Here is a 27,010-nt window from a genome sequence, read left to right as displayed (position 1 = left end):
TAAAAATAAAAACTAATTTTTATAAGATGCATTCAACCGGAAACGTTTGTGAAGATTTGTATATTAACTTTTGACTAATAGTTTTTAATTTAGAATTAAGCAAATTTCCTTTCCCTCTGCTTTTCTTCCACGCTTTTCATGCCAGAATGTAAATGAGATAGCGAGCGTTTATTCAGATTGAGGGAGAAGGAGTGCTATTTAGGTGAAGGTTTCGCAAACTGATTTTAGAGCGTGTTTTGCCTATTTGAGGTCACGTTGTTACCATAACGATTTGATTCTGTGACGTTGACTGCTTCTAGTCATTAGGCTTGTCTCGCCGGTTTTCTACAAACCAGAGCCTTCTTGCGCATTACTTTGCCCTGTGACCGTTAGGCTATAACTATATTTAATTTTAATTCGGCATCACTTGTTTAAGCTAAGCCAGAATTGTTGGCTTGTGTAATCCCAAGTGGCCTTAGTAGCCATATTTAATATGATACGATATTGCAAATTTGACTTGATATTGCCAATTTATGACTTGATAATGCCAATTTAATGACTTGATATTGCCAATTTATGACTTGATATTGCCAATTTAATGACTTGATATTGCAATTTAATGACTTGAAAATATTGTATCGGTTTGGAGAGTTCGAACTCACAGAAGACAGTTGCCTAAAAATTACTGTGTTATTTGCCTTCAAAAACAGAACTACGAATGCGAGAAAACGACTAATCCAGGAAACTACTGTACTTTGTACATAAAATAGCATATTGGGAACTAATAGCATATGACATTCAACATGAATACACTGCATTAAAATCTACTTTTTAGTAGAAAAACCATACTCCTTTTTACTTCCTGATGAAATTTTACCTCAAATGAAAATAACCTTTACTTTAGTTACTAACTATATTAATACTACATTATTTTCTAACTGTCTTAGCAATTAATTTATAATTTCATTAAAATTATCGTATTAATTAACTCGGTTCTATATTCCTCTAATTGGAAAATACTGAAATAGAAGTGAAATATATCACTTTAATAATACTTAATAGTTTCCAAGCGCTTTGAATAGAATATGTTCATTATGCAAATCGTTATTCGCCGTCAACAATGCTCATCTTCTGTTAAACAATCACCTACAGAGACAAAAAAACTGGGAGAGAGTTTACTGTACTTTTCCCCATCATCTGAAGTTTTCTTGAATTGAAAAATGAAAATTAAGTTGCTTCACTTGCATGACTATAAACATGGATTTAACTTATAGAAGAAATGGAACCCTATTATTTGGATTTTTTAAATACCTAAATATCCGGATAAAATATTTTAGTTAGTGTAGATACTAAAAGTTCCATTATACTTGGACTTTCTTTCTAGTAACTGCTGAAAGCCGCATTCTGCTTATTCCGACACTTTATATGATGATAAATTAGTTGCTGCTTGAGCACCTTTCGCGAAGATAACTGTCTTGAAATATTAAAAGGTTCTTTCATTCAAGGACCTTGCTTGCATTACATGCGCATTAAAAATGTATGTAACAGCAGGTGAACAAAGGGTAAGAACCTGAAATTTTCTTCTATGAGCCTACATATTTCGAGCTAACTAGATACATTTCGAGCTAACTAGATTTATCTTCAGTCTTCGTTTGACCCATACTAGCTTCAAGCTTTCAAAGTTCTTGTTCTTACAAATCGATCATGGCATATTTTTTTCCGAAAGGATTATTTGAGGTCATCGAAATGTTATATTTATTCGCATAATGCATGCACTTTTTTGCCATAACTATGAATCCTAAAGGAAGAATATATTTTAAGGAAAAAAAGGATTTTGACATACTGTTTATGAAAAATCTTTTTTTTAGCAGATCGTTTGCGAACATTGTGATAATTATATTATCGTGGTCCAGTGATCATTCCTCCTAGCTCAACCCACCTGCGCCAGCTCTTGATAACAGTTACATATGGTGGGAAAGGAATGCTTTCAGACGGACAAGTAGCAATTTAATCAGCACTTACTGAATCCCATTCTCATCCTGGATATTTTCTGCATTCAAAGCAGCTTTCAGTGGACCCAGGACGTAGTAATTCGAAGAGTAACTTCGAGGAAATACGGATAACATGGGATGCACTTAAAATGCAGATCTTTTGTACAGGCACAAGAAGAAACTAGGCCAACACCTCTATAGTACCAGCGATCATTGATGTAGTATTGTACCTAAACTAAATGTTATGCTTCGGCCCCAATTCTGGGGAAAGGTACGAAGCCTAGGGAGCAGAACAGAAGTTAAACAGAAGTTAAACTTCCTACATATGGGTTCACTCATTTTTGATACTTCTACTAAATTTATATTAGGAGATAATATAATCATTATATCTTTAGTAAATAAATTACTATTATCTTACTTTGCAGCTATTGCGCAAGTATTAGAAAAACTTGTTTTCGAACTAAATTTAAGATCATGCAACATATATATATTATGTATATATATAACAGAATATATAATATTATGCATATATTTCCTTTCCCTTATTTTCTATGCGCGTTAACACACCAAATAAAACAAGTTATATGTTTTCTTCTGTATGTTTCTTGATATTTGTTTTGGTTATGATGACATCTGTTTATTGTTGAGGTGAGTTGGATGGTTGAACCTTTATTCAGGCTACGCTGTTTATTGTTGACTTCAAGAGACGCCTAACTAGTCTGGAAACTTCGTCTTCGTTTGCTCATGATAACATCTTAGTAACTGAACCAATAATAGAAATGAGCTTAGTAATGAGCTCATTAGGTATAACCATGAACACGATATATTTTCTACCGCAAGCAAGACGATTTCCCCGATGGACACATCGGAAATCGTCCGAAGTGTATTACTCACAGAAAGAAATACGCGAGAAAAAAGAACAGCTTCAAGAATTAGCTCGAGAGACTAAATAAAAAACTTGTGCGTCGGAAGGACAAAGCTTTGGGATATGAAATATTGTCTCAGAATTCTTTGTGATAGACAAAGAATGAACAACCAGATTTGGTGGATTTAAAGCCCTATCATGTAAAACATCTTGAGAGTATAAAAGGGAAGAGAAAAACCTCGCAATATACAATATTATTGTAGAATTCATAGCGGTAGATCAAAATTTAGCAACTAAATTTCTCAGATTCGACAATTCAGAAGTATTGTCGTATAAAATATCTTTATTACACTGCAAAATATGCATCTTATAGGTCTAAGAAGTTATAAAAACTAAGGGGTATGTACTTCGGTTGCTATATTTTTTATTACGATATTTCGAATGACGACAGTTTGAAACTGCGAAATTGTGTTGTGTTTTCATCTCCAAGCATACTCTGTAGCCTATATTTTAAAACAGCCAAGTTTTGCTTCCCTTCTTCCCCTCCGGTCGTGTTTTCTATTTTCCGATGTTTTTTTATTCAATGTACTGATATTTTTTTCCTTATTTCCAGTTTTTCTTTCTTTGATCATACTTTTGAGATATTTTATGTACAATTTCTTTAGAGTTTCTAAGATAACTTATTTTGAAATAACAGAAAACATTTTAAATTGAAATAGTTACCTACCAGGACTCGGTTATTATTACATCTGCCTATATTTAATTCAGAGATGCAAAGCGAGACATTCAAATCAGTAAATATTAGTAGAAGTACTTTATTTTAGCAGTAGATTAAAATACATTTTTAAAGACTAATACACAGGAAAAAAATGCATAAAATACCTTAACAACTGACTTCACGAAACCAGCAAAAAATAAAGAGAGAAAGAATAAACTTCGTATTAAAAGAAAACATCCTGTTTTAGGTAAGACAGTTGATGCTGTATAATTGGTATCAGTTTTAATACCAATCATCAAAATTCCTAATCGTTGGAAGTTAATACTAAAAGAACACGGTATATTTTTTAAAATATACAGTCTACGAACTAAACAGGAACCTTATCAATTTATGCGACTACATAACAAACTAGAATAAACTTCGTTTACGCAAAAAATTAGAAAAAAATTACATGAGCATTCAGATTGAGAATACATAATTCGAAATTATTACGGCAAACATTTTTGCATTATAGCTGCATTTTTTCTTTACCAAAACAAATTATTTTTCCTGAATTTTTGCTTGCATGTAAAGATGAAATGTTATCATTTCTATGCGCTCTTAAATAATATTAAGGTAATTGTAAACACAGGTCCTTTGAAATATTTTGAAACTGCTACGAAAAAAGACTGCAGATTAGCTATGAAAAAAAAACGAATATACGCAGAAAGTGTTGTATTATCCTACAGAAAGATTCCTCTCTCTTAATACTCTTTGAAATAATTTCCTTTTATGTTTCGTTGAAACAAAAAACTTTGTTTCAGGGGCATTACCCTGATTATTTTATTTTAGCAGGCACCAAAATCTGTTTTTCTGCGGTAATTGCTTTAGTGTGGAAATGAAAATGTCTTAAATAGCTACATTTAAATGAATGAACAGATATTTCTTTACTACGGAAGAATTCAGAATTGAATTGAATAAGCTTTGCTCTATTTGGAATTTGATAAAAAATGAAAAACTCACCTGACAGCAAGAATGTCGTCAACTCCGTCAAATTCTTCGAAGTCCGGTAATACCTTCAAAGGAACCTCTGGAGTATCACTGGACTCACTGGTTCCTGCATCTTTTTCTCCGTGACAGCAACAAGGCCCTTCTTGGTTGCATACGCAGACACATTCCTCAGCTCTGGGATAGATAAAAATTCCACATTGTTTTACACAAGTTATTTCCATATGATTTTTTTAATATTTTGTATTTTAAGTTCTACTGACCAATTTAGTTTTTAATCATCAACCATTTCAATTGTATGTATTTTTAAGGCACATGACTTGGAAGAAAGTTCAGCGTCGTTAAGCTGGTAGTGGTTAGTTAGCAATCGTAGATGAGTTATTTTTATATCTCCCATCTCAACACTCTTTTAACTTTCTTTCTTAGCTGTTGTATTATTTTCAAATTTTACGCGTAAACAGATCCACATAAAAATTTGTCTTAGCAACTGTGATCTGATTTTACGACAAGTTTACGAAATCTGACAAGACTTTCAGAGTGCAGAACTTGTAAATATTTCAATTTCCGCCTAACTACTGTTAAACTCATGCTTCAGTTAACATTGACTAACTAGCAGCGGAAGAACGCATTTGTAATTTCCTTTAGGTTTATGAGAAGAACATTATTACAACTAGCCTGAATAAGTAATTTTATTATTGCAACTATTCTGAATAAATAAAAACGTTCCAGAGATAGAAGTTAGAGCTAAAACACGAGTTTCTGATCTAATGTTTACGTATATATCACATTTCGTATTATTAAAATGCATTTTTAAACATCTTTTATACATACTTATTTCTTCATTATTAAAAACATTAACATTTTCGTACCCAAGTTACTAAATTAAAATGCATCATTTTTAGAATCTTCTTTCCTACGTACTTAATTCATACTCTACTAACAATAATTCGGATTGTAACAGCATAAAAAGAGTTTTATTTTACTGATAAAATATTGTTATTTACATAATTTAACAGTACAAAAGTAATTTATGCTTCATTTAAAAACGGTCTTGTAATCCTGAATTAAATTATATTTTGAAAGTCAAAGAAACAATACATTAAAGCGATACTATTATTCAAATCGTTCTATCACAGTAATTATTCATATTTCATAACTGCCACTGTAACTTTTGCATCAAAATTAAATTAGTTTCGAAGCTTGTTAAGAAATATTTTAACTGCTTAGTACGCATAAAAGATTGGTACTTGCTTTAAATATCTTTTCAGCTTGTAAGAAGTTATAGATTTTCAGTAGATGGAGAGGCTAATAGTTTTAAAGAAATTTTGTAAAATTGTCGAGAATAAAATTTAATTACCGGCCATTAGTTCATTTCTAATCTTCGCCACTGATTTCAAGCATTTATTCACTTTACATGTTAAATTACGTAAAAGTAAAACTGTAAATACTGAAGTTGATTTTCCATTAAAACTTATTTAAAATAAATCCTTCACTTTACATTATTTATAAAATATATAATATAAATTTTCAGACTAGAAAATCACCTGAAAGTTCCACCTTTATTAGAAAATCTTCGATAATTCCTAATGCAAAACTAAAAGGAAATTAAATTTTTTGTAAAGTAAATTTCACTGTCATATTAGTTGTATGTGTGTGTGTGTGATTATGGCAAAGCCTCGAGGGCTATCTGCCTAAGGGGAGGGATGCCTTCGTGGAGGACTTTCTAAGGGGCACTGGCTCGTATATACGTTACACATGGGGAAAACCACGAAAACGCCTTGCAGCCAGCCCGTTCGCGGGATTCGAACCTCGGACCGAACTACCAGTGTTCAGCGTCTTTACCGCTCGGCCGCTGGTGGGCCATATTAGTTGTAAGGTCAGAAATGTCCAGATTTCCTTAAATAAAATCCCATCCCACCTTGTAGTATAAGAAATCAGAAAATTAAAACTACACTTTTCCGTACTTCCGTAGTCATGGATATAATAGATAATATAGCAATGTAAAACGTATAAGGATTACTTGTTTTAGAGCTGTGATGCCTGAGTGAAAAAATTAAGAAAATGCATATATTTCTCTCAGGTACATTTGGAACGAACAAAAAAAAAATATCACAGGAACCGAGAGCGTGTGACTTACACTGGAACATGTTCAGTTCCACAGTGAATAGAACCGGAAAAAAACTGCTGCATAACCTGGTCAACCTGTTATTTGACAAACTCTCGGCCATTAAAGGTACAAATGGTATTAAATCACAATTCATTTCTAGATGAGGCATCTCACTGATTTGTCTCTTAGCTCAAACAATACATATAAAATCAAAATAAGAAACTTGAAATGTTTAACAAAATTCACCCTCAGATATTATCATCTCTACATATAATAAAACAAAAAGTCTGTCTGTGTGTGTGTGTGTATCTCTCGTTCGCGCTGCGCGTAAGCTAATAGACCCACGGCTACGAAGTTTGGTACATAGGTGCATCTAGACAAGAGCCAGTGCACCTCGAAGCGATTTTTTCGAAATTCGAATTCGAATTTTTTTATTTTATGTTTTGTGACGAAATTGCGTCATTTTGAGACATAATGGGCTATAGGAAAGCGAGATTTTACTCTACACACTCCATTTTCACATCGTCATGAAACGTAGGCACTTAGCTATTTTACGAACTTAAAATAAATTTCATGTTTTAATAAATCGATTAAATGCGAATTTATTTAACAAAGGGAGCTTTACATCTTTTCAACGGGATTTTTTCTAAAAAAGTTTTTTTTTCTTTGATTTTTGGACACGTTAAACTTTCATCCTTGCGACTGCTTTTACAAAAAGAATTTTGGAAAAATGATAATATTTTGTATTTTTAAAAACTTTTTTAAATGAAGCTTTGGAGTACACTTCTCACATCTCACATCTTTAAAAATGTGATTTGGGCAACCATTTTCTTATCTTATTGTTGTTGATAGAATTTTTGATGAAATCGCATCATTTTTAATAGTTCATTCTTTTAGAAATATGGGTTTGGCAACAATTTTTCATCGTATTTCTTATGTCACTGTTTTTAAGAGATTGGCATATTTCATTGTTATTTATATATATATATAATAAATTTTTGTTGATTTCTTTTGATAAAGTTGTTCTGCAGAGTAAAATTCTGCGCGGAATTTTATGTTTTTTAAGTTTCTTTCATGTTATTTTTTGCTTATTTCACTGTTTGTGAGATATTGAAAAGTTTTACATGATTTTTTTTCTTCAACGTAAATTTCTTTTTTAATTAGGATAATTAATATTTGTATTAAGGGATATAGCTTATTTCATTGTAATTTTTTTCTCTCGAAAATATAAGATAAAATATCATTAATTATAATTTGCTTTTCAGAATTTTTTGTTTTATGTATTCTTTTATGTTATTTATTGCTCATTTCACTGTTTTTAAGATATTAAAAAGTTTTGAGTGATTTTTTTAGTAAACAAAGTTCTTAACCTCCTTTATACCATTTGAGTTAAGATTTTGCAAAGGAAAGTTGGTTAATTTATTTATTAGGATAATTGATATTTGTATTAAGGGATATTGCTTATTTCATTGTAATTTTGTTATACGTAATAACTTTTTTTATGAAGTTGTTCTGCAGAGTAAAATTCTACGCAGTTTTTAAATTTAACGTTTGGTATTCCCTTTAGCCATTTTTCTGGTACATTTACAAGCCAGACAAAGGCTGGCAGCGAAGCTGCTAGTTACAAATAAAATTTTATATTAACTTGAATTTGAAATCAATGCAAGTCTATGATAGAATTTTGTTTAATCCTAAAATAATAAATAATTAACTTCTGATCAAATATCAACATATTTAGATAATACTGTCAAAGATATCGTCTGCAAATCCATGATATTATAACTGATGGAAGTGTTGTTTACTAAACCTTTATGCGTGAGTTCATTTAACCATAAAAGTAGTTTAGTTCACAAAGCTGAGAATATCTACACTGTGTAGTTAAAGCGTCTCAATCATCGGTCATAGACATTCTAACTCGCCTTCGATCAGTAAATAAGATTAAAGAAGGATTTGGAGAGATTTGTGTGCAAAACGTTTAGACAGAAACGCCAATAATCATTATCTGGGAAAAACAAGATTTTTGTCTTTAAAAAAAAATACAACTGCGCACATTGATCTTGCTGTCGCATTGGATTACTAATGTTTAAAAAGAAAAAGTATTTTTTGGGCTCAAAATTTGAAAATCCTGAGAAATAAATCTGGTAGAATTGAATATTTTTTCATATTTGAATAATGGATTATTTTATATTTTGGAAACTACTCTCTATTTATAACATAATTCATTTTATAATACTCAAGAAGGAGAGGATTTAAATAACTGTGCACTTTAATACAGCTTCTAAAAAGGTTGCATAATTCATAGAACAAAGGCATGACCTCAGTATCACTTTGCATTTTTATCAGAAGTTTATTATTTATTTTAATGTCTTTTTAAATAACATCTGAACTAGCCAGAAAATAAATGTAATATTCAAGAATAATTCAGCCAATTTTCTGTTATTTCTTTCGTATGCTGATTTGCTTGTTTAGTCATACACAACAGTATACCTTAGGGCTATCTGCCTGAAAGAAGCTTTGCCTCCTTTAAATAATTTCAAAAGAAAACTTTTCTTTCCCGTTATATATGGCAGAACTACGAAAATGGACAATAAGCCAGTCCGCAGGCATACGGTACTGGATCAAACTACTGTTCAGCGATGGTATCAGTATTTAGCGTTCTTATCATTCAATAATAAAACACTTTAACTGACGATCACTATAAGACTGTTAAAAACATCAACATTTATCTATCCCAATTATGAAATTAAAATGCAGAAAGAAATTATCAGAAACCATAAATGTGTAAGTTATAAAAAAGACAGGAATGACAGCTATTCCAAGCTGATACGAAAACAATTTTATTATATCTTAGTTATCTTTGGAATTCAAAAATGAATTTTAAATCAATTAGCTCTGGCTTTCAACATGTTTTCTGTCCATGCTTTCACGTGAAAAGTAGTGTAATGATCAGCTTATTTATTCAAAATAAAGTATCTCTGAGGTGACTTAAATTTCATCATGAATATTTCCTTAGAAAGACATTCCAGGAAGGCATCCTTCATCTTAAGCAGATAGCCCTTGCGTACTTTGCCATAATCAGGAATAAAAATAACGAATATCTTTATAAATGCTTAGATTTGCTTGTACACTTTGTTTATCAGTTGATTCCTTTCTAACAGTTTTAAATTTTAAACTCAAATGTACTTAGTGATATCATCGTCATTCATAAAACATACCTATTTTTGTTTTGCCTTCAGAGAAGATATTCATTTCTGCAAGAAGTTTCTCGATCTGATAATTGTCCTTATTCTGTTGAGCACGCAAATATGAATAATACAAAATGCGTCCTTAATCCATGTTCTGAATTCTTCAAAAAATGTTAGTTCTATTTGCTACAGAGCCTACACCACACGAATGATTTTAAAAACAAATTTTATCTTTATGCGTTGCATAGCTAACATGCTAGCAAACCGATCACTGATACTTACTGACAACCATTTAGCCGATAGCTCCTTTAGTCAACACATCTGTTTAACAAAATGACGTTTAACCAGCAAGCCCATTTAGAGCATTTAGTGGATACGTCCATTTAACCAATGAGATGGCCAATAGTATGTATGTTTAACCATCAACACAATTAATTTGCTTGATCCCGTTTGACAGCACATTCAACAGGCGAAACGCACATTTAGACGAAAACATGTGACAATATATAATATCATTGATAAAATTTGTTTATCCAGCCAAAGGCTGTTGTCAAGGCAGATAATGAGAAAAACCTATGTATATATTTTTCTTTATTTATTGCTAGACAGAGTATAGATTTCAAAACTAGACAGAAAAACAACCGTGGTAGATTTTGAAAGAAATCCCTATCGAAATCTTTATTGAAAACAATCAGTAGTTCTCCTTTAAGGAGAGGGAAAAAAACGTATCATTGTAAAAAGCAAAACGGTTTCACCAATAAAACAATGGGTGGAATAATGTTAAAACGAACGCAGCGTGATCTAGCTAGGAAAATAGTAATGAAAGGTAAAAATATAAAAGTATTAGAATTTTGAAAGCGTTAAGTAGAACTGAACCTGAATTAATGCCATTAAATGAAGAAATATTTTGTTAATATCAGAATTCTAGAAAGTCCGATTGTATATTGAAGAAGTTATAGGGATAATTTTCGCAGATCCAAAGTAAAAATTATTATTAGTCATTGTGTTTATTTCTTCTTTCCAAATATATCACTTATGCCTTCTGATGCGAATTTTCAACGCTGTTTCAGTTTGGATGATATAGTATATGATATCACATTAACAAGATATGCTATATATTCTACAAGAAATGAACGTTTTCAGTCTGAGCATTTATTAAAACATGTTTCATAAAGTGAAACGTTTGTCATTGTATTTTAAAGATTCATAAATATATATACAAGATCAAAACTAATATATTAATAATATTCATCATTCATCATTTGCAACAAAAAAAATCCAAAATTGTTTAAGTACCTAATTTTTAAAATTAAGCTTGATTTAAAGATGATTCTTTAATCAAGTTTTGTAAATTTAAGGCAGTTAGAATAAAATCAAGTTTTCCAGTTATATAATTTGTATTCTTTATTGTTATGGAAGGATTATGTTAATTTTATTAATAGTTAAATTTTAAATTAAAGTTCCTTTCCTGTCAAATTCTTAACTTCAGCTTACTACTTCCGGCCAGATTGTAGTTTTAGAATCACTCTCTGAATGCATAATGAGGAAGAGCGGTATTTAACTGCGAAGTTCTACTTGCTGAGTTAGAGAGAATCAGAGTTTCTGATTTGCGCGAGTCTGCCTTTTTGGCTACTCTCTCGCAAAGCTGTTATTACGCTCGGCCGTACTCAGGCCCTTGATAGCTTCGCAGTCAATTAGCGTTAAGGGGCCAACTCGGTTAGAATCTTGATAGCTTCGGCTATATCTCTTTAGTTTAGATTAGTTTTAGTTTATTTCTTAGCCTCTTAAGTTCAAACTCAAGTGTCGGCTTTTATTGTACACTCCAAGAAGGAGCTCTGTTAAATCTTTTTTGAATAATAAATGGTTATTTATCCTTTCATTTTGTTGTTTCTTGTCACACGAACTCAAGCGATTATTCGCTTAACAGTTCTTAAGATTCTTCACGTTCAACAATAACTTAGCATTTAAAAGTGAGGAACCGTACAGTTAGTAATACCATTTCGGTTTGCAACAAGGCTAGTAACTGCAAAATGTAACTATTTATTTCAAAATGAAATTGATTTGTTTTAGTGCACAGCCGCAAAACTTAGTGGGCACAACAATAAAACAACTACTTTTCTGAAACGAATGCATAAATATCACTTAAAATTTTTCATTGTTAACTAGCTTGCTGTTCAATATTTTCTAATAATTTCCTATACATGATGCGTTATATTTGTCAGTGGGTACACATGCCTCGTATTTCATTGAATTCAACGCTAGTAACACTCGCTTCTATTTTACTGAAAGCTTTTACGGGTTATTATTTAGAAACTTATTTACACTACGCTGTAGAAACATTACATTTCAACGGCTTATAGACATATTTTGATCTCACAAACATGGTCGTCATTTGCTAAGATGGGTTTCATTTTTAGGTCGTAGAAATTGCAACTTGACTTCTAATTTTCCATGTATTGATCATAAATCTTGGTTTAGAACTGAATCTTGGTTAAGAATTTTTTTCTACTGTTTGTTTACCTTCTCATGCAAAATAATGTCATCTCGCCAAATAAAATCACCTTCTTTTTACTCTTATGTATATCGAGGATTCAAAATTTGTTCTTGAGAACGCTTGCTCTTCAAACGTACAATAACTTGAAATCTGGTACCATTGAGAAAAGATTTTATCCCATGAGCAGAAGTAAAGTCTTTAAAAATGTTTTCTTGCCATCATGAAGGACCATCCACTATTAAACATAGTCCTAACAATTTTGTCAAACATTTTACCTTTTTAACAATTAAAAATTACTCGAATTCTTCCTAAACTCATTTTTCCAGTTATTTTCTCAACCATCAGTAAACTTCATTATTCACTTCATAAAGATCCAGTCTCCGCTTTTGTCTTGCGGAATTTATGACATATTTTGTCCTGTTTGGTTTGAGATTAATCGGTGAACTTAAAAGCGAGTTAAAATTTCGCATCAAGGAACATGAATATTTTGGAAAAAGAGACATAAAAAATCTTCGACACTCAGTCACAGTCTAGCACTTAATTATAACATTAATTTTGGTTCTACAAAAATTATACATAAAGCTGCTTCTTCTGGTAGCATTTTGCTGTTCCCGTTGTTGAAATTTTCTTTCTCTCTCCTGAAATGGAAGGATCTATGTCTAATTACTGTCAAAACTAATTTCAAAATCTACGCCAACCTAACGTTGCTTTATCTCTCTAATTTTAAAATATGTACTCTGAATAGTATTAACGAAAGCTAAAATGTGGTACTTGTTCATAAGCCTTCTCGGTATGTACCCTGGAAGCCATATTTTGTTGGATTAATATAGATAAATTTTACTAAAATATTGTCGTATGTTTTTGGCAAAATGTACGGGTTATCAGTTAAACGTGATGTCGGCTAAACGTATTGACGGTTAAATGTCCTTAATGCTGATGAATGTTGGATTTATTCCCTTATTGATAATGTCTTGACGTGATTGACACTCTTGTGTAGACACTAGCTTGACGGCTAACAGATGTCGGCTAAATGTCAAGGACCTTTGCAGACCTGCTCTTGTTGAATGATGCAGTGACTACAATTGTAGGTAATAACATCATTACGCAGTGATTTCAGCACTATATTTATAAATCCAGTGCACTTGGTGCTTCATTCGCCACTGAATCTGGCCCTATCTTTAAATTTTGCCACTAATGAAGATGCGGCAATAAAATTTGAAGCCGACTTAGCCCATTTGGGAAGAAACATGACGGCGTTATAACAAGATCTGGAAATGATCACTTTAGCGTCCAGGCAACATTCAACCTGGAGAACCAACCATACTGCAGAATGTCTTTGCTAGTACGTCTGCTGTCACCACCTAAATTACTTCATTATTATTTGTTTTCAACGGGTTTATGAACTGTATTCTTTTTCGTGTAAGTCCTCTCTTTCAGATATTTCCATAAAAATAATCAGGTGGTGGGAAGTAAAGCAAGCTGAGTATCGAAACTGTTCTTCGATAAACTTCAGTCCCTCAAAACGGACTCAATTTAATCGCATCAACATTCCACAACCAAAAAAAAAAAAAAAAAAACTCCAATTTTCTTGAAACAAAATATTCTTCATGCGTCGCATTAGGATCTCCACTTAACCAAACACATGAATTCTGAGAACTAACATAGCTGACGGGAGAATCTGCTCTTTAAACGAGAATTTCTCCTGAAAAAATGTTTCAAATCATCGCCAGTAAAATATTCTTTTCATTTAATCAAGCTCTTTCATCGATCACAGAGGTCCTTTCAGTGACCAATCAAATTATTTCGTTTTATTTGCATTATGGTGCTTTAACAAGTGTTTCTGCAGAATCTTTACTCTTGTTGAAATCGACGCAGTGGCTTCTTTCGAGATGCAAGTAATCAGTCTTTTTAATTCGAGATAAACTTCTTCTTCTCTGACATTTTTAGGGGATTTTCTACATACTCGTCTATTAAAGTCCCCTTTGTTTTGAATTTTATCGACAAGGTTCAAATGCAGGACTTAAACTAAACGAAACTGAATTCGGCGGCACAAACAGCCCTTTGAGAATCATGGAGGGCAGTGTCCTGATTACTTTCTAGACTGTGGGGTTCGGGTACTTGTGCATCTTCCCTAGACAAGTGGTCAGCTTGTCGCAGGAGCCCCCGTATTTAGTACCCAAACTAACTCAGTACTCATTTTATCGACCTACTCAAGAGATGAAAGAGCAAACCTTGCTCAGCCCGAGGATCGAACGATGGACCTGTGGTGCTGCGCGACGCGCTAGCCACTGCGCCACCGGACCTCCCAAATGCAAGACTTACTCGTCAGATATTTGTTGTATAAAGGCACTATATGACAACAGTCAAATTTTACAGCCACTATTAAATAAGTAATACCGAAAATCGTGCACAATATTCAGAATTCAAACATAATTTTATATTTTAGAAAATGAAACAACATTTTAAAGTTATCATATATATTATCACATGGAAGCTACCAATTTCTTAATGCGATGACATATAATTTGCAATGTAATTAATTAGAATGTTAAGTTATTACTGTGACTGTATTTGTCGTCTAACGAGATTGTCGCCGGAGTTTGCAAAATTCGTGGAGTATACATTGAAGCTTCATACCATTATGTACTGACATAAACGAACATTGCTTAGCAAATATTACGAAATTTTGCATTCAAATTCTTTTTCAACTTCTTTCAGCATGTTTCTCTCATTCTGCGTTTCCTTTTTTCCTTTCCCAGTACATGTCCGCTTATTTTGCCGTTAACTTTAAAGAATGTGAGGGGCATAGAATTCTCTACATCCATTTATTTTTTCACTAAAACTAATCTCCTACGAGCATGTAGCTAAAACAACTATGTCGAGCAGAGACGCCACACAGATTTTAAAGCCAGTAGAATCTTCGATGCTCGACACATTTTCCAGGAGTGTGATCACAGTCCACAATTTACACCAAAAGCGACGTAAATTAGTGTTCTTCACATCTTTCCGAGCAAGACCCAAAGCAAACAATTTGTCTTTCAATGCAAAATGTTTCTGGAAATGATGGGCATTACCATCAAAATTAACACACGGACACAAAAAAAAAGGGAATCTGATTCCATCCTTATATTCTAGACAATTCATTTGCTGAATACGTTTATTACACTGGGCGACAGAAATCTGATATTTTCGAATTTAAATCTTCAGATTGTTAGCTCAGTACATGTATTTTCATCTTATTGTCCTAAATTTCGAGTTTAAATTTAGACCTCCAGAGGTGGCGTTATCTTTATATTGCCGGTTAACTGGGTGCCGGTTACGAAAGATTTTCTGTGTGATGATTCTTTTAATTATTGCCTAAAGATATTGATTTTTATTTCAACATTAACAGATACTCAATTTCCTTCTAATTTATTTCAGTATGTCTTGTATTTAATTTTTATTCAAATGTTTCACGTTATTACTTCTAGTATCTTTATGCTTGCACATACTTATGAATTGTCAACTGTCTGTGAAGTGAAGCAAACTGACGTTTTAAAAAACTTTCTTTAAGCTTTTAGAAGCAAATTTAAATAATCTTTCTCCGAAGGAAACTAATCCGAGACCAATTTCAGCAGTAATGTTCAATTCACATTGTGTTCAGTGTATTCATGGCTATTTCTTTTTAGCCAAATCTAGTAAGGGTAAATCACTGACAGTTCGCCTGTATGTTGTGTCTATATGAAAAGATACGATCATTATGTGAAACAACTATTCAGTCTAAAGTAACATTTAATTCTGTTAGAAGATCCGCAGCTAAATGCGTATTCTTTTGCATCAATCTATCTAGAAGAAATTAGCTAAAAGTATGCCATGAATGGTGTATTCGTTAAAAAAAGTTCCAAGTTTTAGTTTACTTGTTCAAGCATGCACCACCAGATGGCAGCACCGAAGAATTACCGTATTAATCGTTCATCAAGTTAGAAAAAAAGAACAATCTCCGTTCCGCTGCTGTGCCCCAACTTTAACAATGACGAAAGATCACAAGATAAAAGTAAAACATTCTTAGTCCGACGATTTTATTCGCTAAATTAGGTTCTCCCAACAACACTGGCAGCCGTTTAGTTTTGTTCACACTTATCAGCACGCGCCATCGATAACACGTGAATGGCATCGTTAGTGACACGCTTACAGCAAATTGCTGTTGAATACAAATGAAACTGGAACTATGGCTGAATAAATCTTTTAAGAAAACGCAAGTGATTTTCAGATAATAAAACTTAATTTTGGGATTGTCATGAGAAGTTAGGTTAAAGTTAAGGAAAATCTGAAAGCTTTCTGATTAAGCCCAACGGGGCGTTTTTTTTCATATACACACACATACACGTTTCGAGAGCATTTGGGCTATATCCGTCTGGGTTAAAGCTATTTAAAAATAGTATATCTTTAGAATTTCCGATAAACAGTCTCGCGCGCTGTAAATAAAAATGTATTTTTCGGTCCAGTGTTGCCATTGCTCGCTTTGAAATCGTTGAGTTTCTTCATCAGAAATTCGTTAAAGTTTTACAAATATGAAACTGACAATAAAACAAATTCCGAATTCGGGGTTGCCCACATTTGAGTGGAGGACTACGTTATTCAGAATTTGATGACTCGAGACCAATAACCCTTCTGCGCTAACGCCCCTTTAGGCTAAAAATAATGTTTCATTTAAGAAATAGAAAATGACTTCTAGTAAATTGTACCTTATTCATAATGTATTTTTCTCATTACATCATATGACAGATACTTTTTTTATTTGATCTTGTATTCTACGGCCAGAGACCAGTTATTTCGAATGTTTAAAACAAAGAACTGAGTTGCATAATTTACCCGCACTTATGAAAAATTTTGAAAAAGAACTGTATGAAGCACCTATTATTGCTTACCTTTATTCAATATATCAAATGTTGCTTACGAACCGAAAAAATTATTTGGGGGCATATGTAAAATATTACACATTAAATACAGAGGGTGGAAAAAACAGAACGTTTTAAAATGCAACAAAATTGCCACTTTTTTAAAATTGGAAACACAGTTATAAATTCATCCATACTACTTCTATCCACTGAAATTCATGAAACACGCATTTATATCCCTTTTTATAAGCTTTTATTTGCACTCATGTTCATAAATTAAGGATAATGCAAAATCAGGCAAAGGAAGAGTTAGAAGCAAAACAAATTTGACTTATTTGTAAAGTTTATTTATTAAACAAAAGGTAAAGAGCAAAAAAAGATACTATACGTTTGATATTGTTAAAAAAATTAGCGATTTTTTCTTCCTGGAGGAAATTACAAAAAAAAACCTATTTACAAAAAACCAATATTGCATGGTTGGTATGATTGTTAATACATTGTATGTCTCCCAGACGATGCATTACAGTCCGCACAACGTCTAGGAATGCTGAGTATCAAATTATCGATCTGATCATGGGGGATATTACACCACTCAAAAAGCAATGCTCTTCGAAGTTCCGGTAGACATGTAGGAGGAGGGTTGACGACCAAGCATATCCCACACGTGCTCTACTGGATTCAAGTCTGGTGAATGCTGGCCGGGTCCATACGGGTGATATCCTCCGATTGAAGGCATTCGCTCATGATGTTTGCACGGTGAGGACGGGCGTTGTCATCCATAAACACAAATTGTGCGCCCATGGCGCCCCGAAACAAACGTACATGTTGTTCCAGAATGACGTCCCGATAGATTTGGCTTGTCATGGTTCCAATTTCAACATGCAGGTCAGTTCTGGAACCCAGAATAATTCCACCCCAAACGAGCACTCCTGCACCACCGTAACGGTGTCGTTCAATGATGTTTTCTTGGTGGTAACGGGTACCTGGAGCTCTCCATATGAAAGTCCGGCGAGAATCAGACTGAAAGCTAAACTTGACACGTCGGAAAACATCACCAAGCCCACTGTTGCGGTGTCCACAATGCATGCTCTCTACTCCAGGCTAACCGCAGGCGACAGTGAGTTGCAGTAAGTGGAACGCATCTGACAGGTCTACAAGCATATAGACCAATCTGCCCTAAGCGTTTGTACACGGTCTGCCTTGAAATTGTCGTACCAGTGGCTGAAGAGAGCTGACGACAGGTCTGAGGCTGTGCTCCGCCTGTTTCTTTTGGCAGTAACTGCCAAATACCGGTCCTCATTCGGCGTTGTAACTCTGGTGCGACCTGTGCTATAACGTCTACTCACATTACCATCATCTTGGAATCGTTGCCAAAGCCTGGAGATGACACTCTGGGCAATTCCAAGTTCGTCTGATACTTCCAGTTGGGTACGCCCACATTCCAGACGGCCGATAATTCTACCACGTAAAAAATCATCCAAATGCGTTCTTTGTGTCATAACTATTCGGTTATTGCACTGAAATGCTTATAAAGCGCCTGCGAACAATTTTACTTCTTTGCCTGTATTCCTTATATATCACTCTCTTACACTCTCGTTATTGTGACGTACCATCGGTGTCATCTGGTTACTTCCTGAAATTTGCATATGATTCTTGAAGATGTGTGTAGTGATTTTACAGGTGATATACTTATTTTAGAGTTCGATTTCCGCGTCACTCCGAATTATCCTTAATTTATGGACATTTTCACTCGTGGCGTTTCACTGTTGGTGGAATTTTCTCACCGATTTTTTAACTTATTTCTCGATAAGCTATCAAGTTCAAATTTTGTACACATATTACTTAGTGATGATAATAAAATACGGTGTAGCGATATTTTTTTCGAATTCGATTTAGACCTTTTTTTAAGCGATTTTTCGCAATTATTTTCACGACAAAGTAAGGACATCTAAATCTTACAGGTTACATCATCGAATACAGCGGTAAAAAAATCTTTTTAATGAAAACTGTAACTTAATTTCACAACTTCTTTGTAATTGTTTTATAAAATCGCTCGAGTCTTTTAGACTATCTGATATTTAAGATTCAACGCCAAAAAATGGATACGGTAAAAAATACTAATTGAGCGATTTTGCACATTTATTTTAAATGTGTTGCAAAGAAAACAATGCTTTAAGTTTGACATCTTGGCGCACTTAATGACAAATTGGCGATATTAATTTTTATTTCCTTGTAAAGGACGTATTGTAATAGCGAAAAATTTTGGGTATCACACTTCAACGAAAATATCCATTTTGATAGTTATCAAATGCAATTTAACGATATTTTTGAGTGACATCTGAACGTAAGGACAGAATAAAGGACTCCTTTCCCAAAAAAAAAAAACACATTTTAAAATGGATTCAGAAGAAATTTTTTTCGTGACGCCTCTACATAACGAATGTATATATCTCGCATAACTCAAAAACGGATAGACTCAGAACGTTGAAATTTTGTGTATGGGACTGCTACAATAACATGTAGATGTGCCCCTCCCTTTCTTGATTGCAATCAGCTTCACCAAAAGTATGTGTGCGTATATACATATGGTCTGTATATATATGTTTCGGTGAAACACCGAAATCTGGAGATTGTCGACTCTCACCGGTGAATGTCAATATTCACGTAGTCGCTTGGTGTATGTCCGAAATATTTTCCAAATACGCTTATTTCTGACTTAACCGGTCAATGTCGACATTCACCATGTACTAATGGCGAATGTTGAACATATTATATTTTCTTCTCCGTAATTCAGTCGCGAAAAAACGCACTTAAGACTTAAAATAAGAACTTAAACACACAGTACAATCAAAATAAAAAAGGAAAATAATAGAAGTTAAAAATTTACTGAATTATACAGTACGTTCTAAATGAGAAAATAAGATAATAGTAATAAAAAATTACTAAATTATGTGATTCAAATCTTATTTATTGCAACAACGTAAACTATTATGGCAGTCTGAATTGTTGACTCCTCTCTTTTCGACCTACACCAGAGCATATCTGTGATTGTCGACATACACCGGTGAGGGTTCGAATGTACAAGAATGTAATGCAATATTCGATCTTTCACCGAAGTATTTGGTGAATGTTGACATTCTCCAGCGAAAGTCGACATTCACCAATTTCGGTCTTTTACGGTAACATATATATATATATACACACTCTGTGACTAGGCTCCGTGAGCTCAGTTTATAATCTTGTATGTTGGTAGATTGTGCATTTTTTGCTTTAAAAATGATTGGACTATGTTATTCTTATGTTACGGTTAAAAGTTTTTATGCCTATAGTTAATCTGCGTGAAATAGTTGTAGAACTATCAACAATTTAAAAGTTGTTTAAATGGGACTAATCCTAACGGAGCAACTATTTGTTTACATTTAAAACTTAGTAAAATGGTGAATTCAGTCAGTTTGTGCAGCTTCGGTGACTTTTTGCCGAGTAGAATCAAAGCTAAACTTTCAGTTTCAGTCGAAAAATCTGCCTTTTTTCCGGATGGCCAAATTGCTTGTTTTTCCATGGAAACTCTACTTTTAATTGTAAAAACTGTTTTTTAACTGTTTTTAACTGTATTTGGTGTTTTATGTGTTCTATATTTTTCAATTTTTAACGAAGGCGTTTAGAATTTCTGTGCACTTTTGCCTTGCATCAAAGTGAGATTTGAATTAATTGAATGAGAAATCTATCTCTTTCAAATTCGAGGAACTAAGTTTAAATGAAAGGCAGCGAAAGATGTGTATAATTTAATAGGCCGTACAAGGAAGTCATGTGATTTCCACATCAGATTTTTTTCATTTTTTAGCTTCAAGAAAAACGTTCGTTAAGTAACGTTGTTATTACACCCAGTATCCAAATCTCTGACTGACGTTCAGTTATTTTCCTTTACTTCATAATTTGCTCATAATTTATAGCTTTCGTCATAATTATGGGTAACATTTTTCATCATTGACATCGTGTAATTGAGACTAAAAAACAAAAAATAAAATGCAAGTAAAAAAGGTTTTTATACAATAAGCTTTTGTTTAAAATGAATATGATAATAAATGAACTAAAAGGAGAAAATAATTCATCATATAGTTTAATGTGGATAATACATTAAATAAATTTATTTACAGAATTCAACTGCAATAGTATACTGCGAATTATAAAACTTGTGGCTCCTAAATAAGAAATCAATTAATTTAATTGCATTGTCAAAAGTATAAATCTTTATCTTTTCTAATTAATCATAGGCGCCCGGTGCTTTTATTCGCAATATAAAACTGTGCATTATTTATGTAACGAGAATTATTTAATGTCTTATACCCTTAAACTGTGTGAAATTATTTTTTTCCTTTTCGTACATTAATTATCGTATCCATTTTAAATAAATGCTTATTGCGTAAAAATATTTTTAATTGTGTTTTATTTGGTATTATATCACATAACAGGAAGGAATTATATGGAAGTTATCACGAGCTGACAAAACTAGTCAGTGGAAAATTACGGAATGTTGCAATCCCTAAATATAATGCAAATGATCAAGTCATTACGATAACTATAATCTTCTCTGTGAAAAGTCACTTTAAAGAATTATCAAAGAGCAGGTCTGTGATCCGGTTTGATGACAACAGGAAAAACTTTGTAGTTTTAATTAATTGTTTTGAACAAATATAGTATAATTGTAATACACATTAAATCTTGGAAATCTCGAATTAGTAGCTTATTAGTGACAGCACTGTCAGCTGTAATGTAAAAAAATGTATTGAGTTCATTTTTTTGAATTTAGGAAAATTTAGAGACATTAAATGCTACATTTTATTAGGTACTGAGTATTTATCAAATTTTCATTGGTCTAATTTTCAATGTAAATTTTAAACCCCCTCCCAGAATTAATTATTCCTTTTCCTTTTCTTCCATGTTTACATCGTAGAAAAAGTAACCAGCAAAGAAAATATGTTTTCTAAAATACACTTATTAATGATTTCCAAATTTTCTTTCCAAATGAAAATTTACTTTTATTGAATGTTAAGATTTTAGGTCTCGTTTTCAATGGCATGTATCGTAATTATTATTGAAATGAGCATTAGTGATTAAGAAACTTATAAAACTACACTGTTTGATAAAAAAAATTTTAATTTTAATGTAAATATCAGAATTTTTCAAATTTTAATTTTAATGTAAATATTAGAAATTTTCAAAGTTTAAGAACCAACCTTTTTTTAGTTATTAAATTATTTATTTCTGAAGATTTAATGTTTATTAAATGTTGTTAAATCTGTATGAATAAAATTGCTCAATTTATTCTAGGAATGCTACTTATACGTACCTTCCTAATATTATATCGACCATTTGAACTTACTGCCCAAACTTTAATTCTAAATACCAATCTCGGACTACATTATACATAAAATATTGAATAAATAGCAATAGTATTTGCACATTGCATTTAAATTAACTTGAGTATCTCTCCTTTGTAGTAAAATGTTCTTTCAAAAAGCAAAGTTTGGTATAATTTTCAAACTAGTCATAGACTTAAATCTACATAGAAATGTAAGAGGTATTTCTCGTGTTTTTTATGCGTATCAAAAACCGTTCTGGGCGTACAGAGCATTTCTTTGTCTGATATAAGTTCGCACAATCTATTTACGTGAAACTGTAAAGTGGTTTGACTGAAATTATCGAGAACATCTAATATATACTCATTTCTAGCAATCCTAGAATAGTACTCCAAAAATCATCTAATAAATGAATTCATTTAATAAATTAATGAGATATATTCATTCATTCAATATTTAATCTACAAATAAATTTTTATCATCATTTCAGTTGTAGGGAGCATAATGATCTGCATAATGATCCTTCAAGTGTTAGAATAGAAGTTTTTCAGAGATGGCAGTACAGAGGCTGTTCGCACATTTTTAGACGATTTTGGTAAGCGGTAATAAAATTCGTTTGCTTCAAAAGAAGTAATTGCAATTGTACTATGTTTTCAAAAGTCAAAATTATCGTCTCTGGCTAGAAAGTTTTGCTTTTATTCAAAATGGCGCTACATTTACGCTCTTTTTGAAGAGAAATATGCATACTCCGTTATCCAAAAACAATGTGAAAGTCATGGATTTGTGGTATCTAAAGCGTCGATAGGTAATATCATCAACAAGAAAAGAAAAAAAAACGTCCAAAAAAACGTGTAAGTTCTTACTCCAGTGAGGCATAATAATTAAATTATTAGAATAGAAAGTACATTAGATGATTATTGAAGTATTATATTACTAGAAAACTTTTAAAACCAGTACTCATTATTATAAGAAAAAGAAACACTGACCCATATTAAAAGAAATTGTGATGATTCTAAATTATTCATTGCTTACTTATCAAAATAAGAAACATTAGCATATAAATTATGAAATGAAAATCCGAAGTATAATTTCATCCAGTTTAAACCATTTTACCGAATTTTATTTCATAAAAAAGGTAACGAGTCTTATTTTTCTGGATAATTTTTTCCAGAAACTTCCTTTAAAAAAGGAAGGTGTTTTATAGAACATTAAATTAGAATCACACTGCCATTTTTTCCACATTTTCAGACTCAATATCTGCATTAATGTACCGCAACTTACATAGACAGTTCTAATTAAGCACAGTCCAATCTTTAAATTTTACTTATTACTTGGAAATAGTACTAAGGTAAAATATCTATTTTTTAAATTTTTCTTTAATTAGTATATGAAAATTCTGTTAAGTTCCTTTAATTTGATTAACCAGTAATTTTACGTTTTGGATCTGTACTACACTTTCTCCTTTTCTGTTTTCTGCCAGAATGCAAATTACTTTACGCGTATTTAAGGAGAGAGTTTGAGACTGTAAAGAAGTGAGAGTTTGAGAGCGTGTTTTGCCGCTCGTAGCCACGTTACTAGGTTGTTATTTTAGATAAGAGTTCTTTTCTTCGGCCTTGAATTTTTATTGCCGATAGCTGATAGCTGAATTCGACTCCGGTGCAGTTCTGAGCAAACTTCGCGTTAAATTGATTGTGTAACCTCAAGCTACTAGTTATATAAATTTAGACTTTACATTTCCCTTACTACTTTGAGTTTCTAGCCATAATTTCTTGGAGGAGTTATAAGCAGAAATAGAGGCTTTTGTTCACCTTGTTTAGTTTTAATAAGGAGTCTTTTACACCGTTCCCAAGTTTCAGTTGTTATTTAGCAATAATTCGCTGCCAATCTATCTAAAATTTAGTGACAGTTTATGATTGCCAAGACGATATCAAAATTTTACAAGTCTATCATATTTCTGACTATTTTAATTATAAATTAAGAAAGAATATTATTTTACGATCAAATTCAAAACCTTTATGTTGTTCATAATGTACAAAACTGTACAGCGCTCGTCAGACAATTTTGTTAATCAAATAAACTTGCATAATCCATTTTCGATGTAGGAAATATGAAAAATAAACTGCTGAAATTCGAATTACTAATCTTTCAAATACAGATTTGCGCTAACTTCTTGCTCTCCACTAGCACATGACAGAGAATTCGATAATTCCTTACACTTGCCTCCATTTAACAGGCGACTGGAAAAAAGCCCGAAATACAGTGGAAACAAAAATCCATGTAGTAACCGGTTCTCTTCACCAAATGTTAGTGCAGGTACCATTAAAGAAATTACTAGGTTTTTTTTTATTTTTTATTTTTTATTTTTTTTTTTTTTTTTTTTCCCTGGACAAAGCAGAAAAAAAATCAACTTTTGCAAAATTGGGATTTCACACCATGGATCTCTTATGTTCAAAGACGGATATGATAACCACTTACGTCAGAACAGTATTCACGAGGGAATGTGATAATTTCTAAAAAACTCATTTTTTATTTACCGTTTTGTCGCTTTTTATGCGCATTATTTAGCTAATGAAAACACTTGGAGTGATTACTTATAAGAGAATATGATTTTACATTTCATCAAAAGTCATTATCTTTCATCAATACATTCTAGCTTTTACAACGGTGAATTTATTTTGTGACTAGACATAGTAACCCACATGTTATGTCATATACTTCGCATGCAAACTTAAAAATATCGAAGTACACTTAAAAACTTTGAATGAATAAAATAACGAACCTATATTCATGATGGCGACAGGAATCTTAACGTAAAGAAGAATGTTGGGCTTTTGAAGGATGGACTGGAATTCTTGTACATTTTCTATGACAATACCAAAGAAAGGAATTATTTGCAGCTTTTTATGAAGAAAAGGGCTAATTAATTATGCGAGGAAGTCTAGTGGGTAGTTAACCAGGCACTGAAAAACATTCATTAAAATTCTTTAAAAGCTGTCGTAAGTTTAACGATACAAATCTAGAGGTTTTTTGCTTTGAGAAGGAATTCTAAAAGTTCTCTGCTTCGCTCTAATTTTATAAACGTTTTTGGAGATCCAGGTTTTGTGGCATTTAATGGTTATTTGGAATAGTTCAAACAAAGCTTGCCATAATATCTGCTATGAAAACATATTCAGAAAATCTAATTACGTTTTCGAAAGTATTTGACAAGAATGAGAGCAATAAATTTTACGCAGCTTTCTTCCCGTTCATGATAAGTAATATCTTTAATCCTGAAAAAGAATAGTTATTTACAGTAATTATCTAACAGAAAAATTATGGTTAAAGAATAAGTTTGTCGTGGTTGAAATGTTAAACAAAAATTGTTAAACTAGTCGTGTTGGGGTCACTTCTGCTGGTTTCATATAAATTCTGATCATTATGAATGAATATTCAAAACGTGACTAATGTTTAAAAAAAGTTAAACTATTATTCTTTAGAGTAGTAAAAGAAAAGTTATAAAAAGCACACTGTTTTTATTAAATTTGTATACGAAAGTTATATTATAAAAAATTTTAAAATATTTTGCTGTACTTTTATGCTTAAATACGACATAGAATTCTCAACCAGCAAATGATGACTATTTCACAATCCAAGATTTATTCACAAGCGCAAGAATGTTCAAGAAATCATTAATGATGACGGAAATGTTAATTGCTGTATATCACAAATTTATATTAATTTGGCTTTGGAGATAAAAAATTCTCAGAAGATTCCGACTGGTATAAATATCTATTCTAATTTAAATGAAGCAAATTCATTTTGAGAAAACGAGAACTAAGATTTTTAGTTATAGTGAAATGTATAATTTTTTAATATAATTGTATAGCTAACATACTTTAAAAAATCGTTAACTGTTCGCTAATAGCATGAGATCAATCCATTTCTAAGAAATTTAGAAACGAAAACGAAATGAAAATAATTGGAAACTTTTAATAAACATAAACATCAAAATACCCTTTTAGATTACTACAGCAGTGCATATAAAGAAATCCAAATGTCCCAATTAAAATATATTTAAAAGAGTTTTATACTGGTAATTTTATTTCAATAATCTGAATCAAATTCCTGGCCAATCAGATTTGTTTGAACAAGCATTTTTGTTTATATTATTATTATTTTATTAGAAATGTTTTGCGTAATAAAACATTTTAACTAAATAATAATTATATGTTAGAAATATTTTGTGTAATAAAACATTTTAATTAATAATTTTATGCTTCAAATCTATGCGTATAAGTAAAATTCGAATAAATGAAGGCATTATCTTCATAGTTGCGGAGCTACGTTTCTCTAGATTGGCAACGCTACGTTTATCTATGTTGGCAACAAATCCACTACTCTGCTGTTTGAAATGTAAACAAGCAATGGCCGCCATCAAAATAATTATTAGGCTTAGCGGCACTTAAACAAC

At 32.0% G+C, this 27,010-nt stretch overlaps 1 protein-coding gene across 1 annotated transcript in view; it reads right to left on the bottom strand.

The window, feature by feature from the left end:
* LOC118198837 (ankyrin repeat and fibronectin type-III domain-containing protein 1-like) overlaps nt 1-27,010 on the bottom strand; it is a 1,134,269-nt gene that overhangs the window by 1,057,468 nt on the left and 49,791 nt on the right. Inside the window, exon 3 of the mRNA XM_085812822.1 lies at nt 4,556-4,717. Within this exon, the coding sequence (XP_085668948.1) occupies nt 4,556-4,717 (162 nt within the window). The remainder of the gene's footprint in view (nt 1-4,555; nt 4,718-27,010) is intronic.

This window comes from Stegodyphus dumicola, chromosome 3 (assembly GCF_044657685.1).
Source record: "Stegodyphus dumicola isolate Sdum_Otavi_A_Nest chromosome 3, ASM4465768v1".
Classification (NCBI taxonomy): Eukaryota; Metazoa; Arthropoda; class Arachnida; order Araneae; family Eresidae; genus Stegodyphus; species Stegodyphus dumicola.
This window is presented reverse-complemented; position numbering and strand designations above follow the sequence as displayed.